The sequence below is a fragment of the Cynara cardunculus genome (assembly GCF_001531365.2).
Source record: "Cynara cardunculus var. scolymus isolate 2C chromosome LG 1, CcrdV1, whole genome shotgun sequence".
In the NCBI taxonomy this organism is placed as follows: domain Eukaryota; kingdom Viridiplantae; phylum Streptophyta; class Magnoliopsida; order Asterales; family Asteraceae; genus Cynara; species Cynara cardunculus.
Window position 1 is genome coordinate 40,218,022 of NC_037528.1, and position 3,307 is coordinate 40,221,328.

The 3,307-nt window shown below is 39.6% G+C and overlaps 1 protein-coding gene across 1 annotated transcript; it reads right to left on the reverse strand.

Moving 5' to 3' along the window:
- Positions 1–1,617: 1,617 nt before the first annotated feature.
- On the reverse strand, positions 1,618–3,019 carry LOC112505809 (F-box/kelch-repeat protein At5g26960). The gene has a single exon (XM_025109819.1). The coding sequence runs from the start codon at positions 3,017–3,019 to the stop codon at positions 1,781–1,783; it is 1,239 nt and encodes a 412-aa protein (XP_024965587.1). The 3' UTR covers positions 1,618–1,780.
- Positions 3,020–3,307: the final 288 nt, after the last annotated feature.

Below are 3,307 nucleotides of genomic sequence, written 5' to 3' on the forward strand. Positions count from 1 at the left end.
ATCAGCGACCAAACAATATATAAATCAAGAGCATATTTCAAGCAAACCGAAATCAGCAAAACACAAACAGATAAATGAAATCGCATTGTTACCTGAAATGGCAGATGGAGAGCGAGGGTAAAACAAATTGAACGATTGAGCGATGGAAACTCTTTTTAAAGGGATTCGTCATCTGAGGAGTGGGAGAAATCCCTGAATCGTCGTCTTGGGAGAGACGATTTTCTGAAACGTCGGCTTGGGGGAGGGGAGCCGGGCAAAGGGAAAGGGTTAGAAAAGTAAAGGTAAAGTAAAAGGTATTTTGGGTATTTAAAATTTTAAGACTTTATTTTTAGTGAATTTGTTTAATAAGATAGTATAGATTTGGGAAAATTGCACCAAAATGGAACCAACTTTCACCTGATTTCTATTTTGGGGAACCAACTTTCACCTGATTTCTATTTTGGGGAACCAACTTTCAAAATCGTCATTTTGGGGAACCAACTTTCACTTGATTTTTATTTTGGGGAACCAACTTTCAAAATCGTCATTTTGGGGAACCAACTTGGACTTGATTCCTATTTTGAGAAACCAACTTTCAAAATCGTCATTTTGGGGAACCAACTTGGACCTAATTCCTATTTTGAGGAACCAACTTTCAAAATCGTCATTTTGGGAAACCAACTTGCATTTGATTCCTATTTTGGGAAACCAACTTGCAAAATAATTATAGAAAAATAACTAAAATTCATTTCTTTTCAAAAATTAATGCAATAAAATCTATTTTTCATTTCAAATCTCATTTTTTTAAATTCATATATCAAATTGAAGATTTTTCAAAAAAATCCAAATTACCACGATAAAAATTGTTTTTTTCTAATGCAATAAAAAATCAATTTAATAGAAAAAAATTAATTGATGCAATAAAAAATAAATATTAAATATTACATTCAAGATTTTTATATCTAACCAATCTGTGTCAATATTAAAGTTTAAATCAAATTTGGCAAATCCAACCAAAAGTTTGATAGAGACCCTTAAATTATCTGTTACCTGTTCAACAGATCAATCAGACCCTTAAATAAACAAAAAGTTCGATAGAAACCCCTAAATGACGATTTTAAAAGTTGGTTCTCCAAAATAGGAATTATGTGAAAGTTGGTTTCATTTTGGTGTAATTTTCCCATTTTTCTATAATTATTTTTCAAGTTGGTTTCCCAAAATGACGATTTTGAAAGTTGGTTCCCCAAAATAAGAATCAGGTAAAAGTTGGTTCCCCAAAATGACGATTTTGAAAGTTCGTTCCCCAAAATAGGAATCATGTGAAAGTTGGTTCTATTTTGATGCAATTTTTCCTATAGATTTCTGTTTTCGTCCTCATGGTTAAAGCTTTATTTGTTTTTTTTGTTCCTATGGTTTATATTTTATTTTTATTTTAGTCTGTTATACTTAAAAGTAATATTTAAACTTAAAAACGAAAATAGATATGAATTACAAAAACTGGAATTTTCAAAACCACTAGGAAGAAATCCAAAATTTGTAATAAACCACAGGTACGACAAAACGTTATCTACTCTTAATCATATTTTAGAAATAATTGATATGATTTTAGGTAAAACAAAAAGAACAAACAAAAATCTAAAATCTAAATGACCATAATACCCTTACATGTAACCCACATGTTTTGAATGCCTTCCATTTCCATCCAAACATCACAAGATACGAGATGCCAATAGTCAAAATAGTAATGGGTAAATTTGTCAACAGATTCCCTTGAAAACTTCCAATCTACGCATCCTACTGATTACCACTCCACACAAACGCAGGCGGCGCGTCGAATAACATCCGGCAAGTCCGCCCCTCTACTCCATTCTCCGCCCCCGGAATCATAAACCAACACCAACGCATCTTTCACACCTCTGCCGCTCCGGCCCCCCCTCCGTAACAAATCGTCGATACAACCCATTATTTGTATCAACACCACCTTTGCCCCCACACCAACACAGCTGAACCTCAAGCCGCCGTCGAGCTGGATTCGTGTCGGAAGGGGCGGACTTTTCAGTCGACACCATTCTCCAAAATTCACATGGTGGTTTTCAATTTTTCTACCGCCATGGAACCTCCAAAACGATAGCTCCACCGCGTGGCTAGCTAGAATGTATATATGGTCGCCGGAAGAACAAGCCGCCACCACACATCCACCACCAGGAACGGCTCGGCTTCTCAGCCACCTACGTGCCTCCACATCATACAAATCCATGGAGCTGGCGTAGACGTGTGCACCGGTACCACCGGCGGTGCCGATCTTCAGTCCACCTATCACATAAAAAACTCCGTCCACGGCTGCACCGACACAACCGTACCGCATCCTCGGCGCGTGACACACCACGCGCCACGCGTTCCTCTTCGGGTCGTATTCCTCCACCGCCGCCGTACGAGTAGACCCACCAGCGACGTAGATTTTTCCGGCGATAACAGCAACCGCAAACTTCTTCCTCAACACCGACATTTTCGATCTGGGTGTTAACGCCCCAGTCCAGGCGTCACACCGGAGCATCGCCGTTTTTCCGATGATGAAGATCCAGCGGCCAATCGCAGCTAACCGCGCGTGTGAAGATAAAGCGCTATAACTCGCCGGTGAAACAACGTCATCGTAGTTGGACAAGAAAGAAGTTGTCCTCCAGTGGCAGTCGTGACCCACTTTGTAATTGGCGACGAATAACCCTGAATCGGAAAAGGAGACAAGAAAGACGGCAAAATGGAGAAGACCACGGCGGCGGCGGAGGTCGTAGAATTCACACGAGTTAATTAAGTGTGTCCATCTACGGCAGACATGGGAAAGAGATGGTAGGGAAGATTGAAGCAGGCGAGAAAGGAGGTCAAGCAAGAGGTCGTCGGGTAGAGAAGAAATGGTGGTGGTCGGTGGAGGAGGATGATAATGGAGGGATGTATTTGGTCGTGGGTCTGGGAAACATGATTTCATGAGCCACGAGAAGTGGCGAGAATTGCAACTGTCTGACGACGACGACGACGACGACGACATTGTTAGAATCAAAAGTCTCTTTTAAGCTTGGCTTAGAAAAGATCTACTATATTCACTCACATTCAAGAGGAGCGTACAAGTGAAGCGATACTCTACTCTTACTTATTGTGCTTTTAATCGCTAGTACTGTACAATGGTTGAATTGGTTGAGTTAAAGTCACTTTAATTACGTAAATTAATATTTGCGGTTTGAAAAATCTAGCCTAATCCAACAAAATCTACAACCCAAACTGTACGGTTTAGTTGGGTTGAAATCTTAATATATCATTTTACAATCTACCCAAGTGT

What these genes read in the sequence shown, in the direction of transcription:
- LOC112505809 (XM_025109819.1), bottom strand. Translation starts at nt 3,019, where the DNA reads ATGTCGTCGTCGTCGTCGTCGTCGTCAGACAGTTGCAATTCTCGCCAC.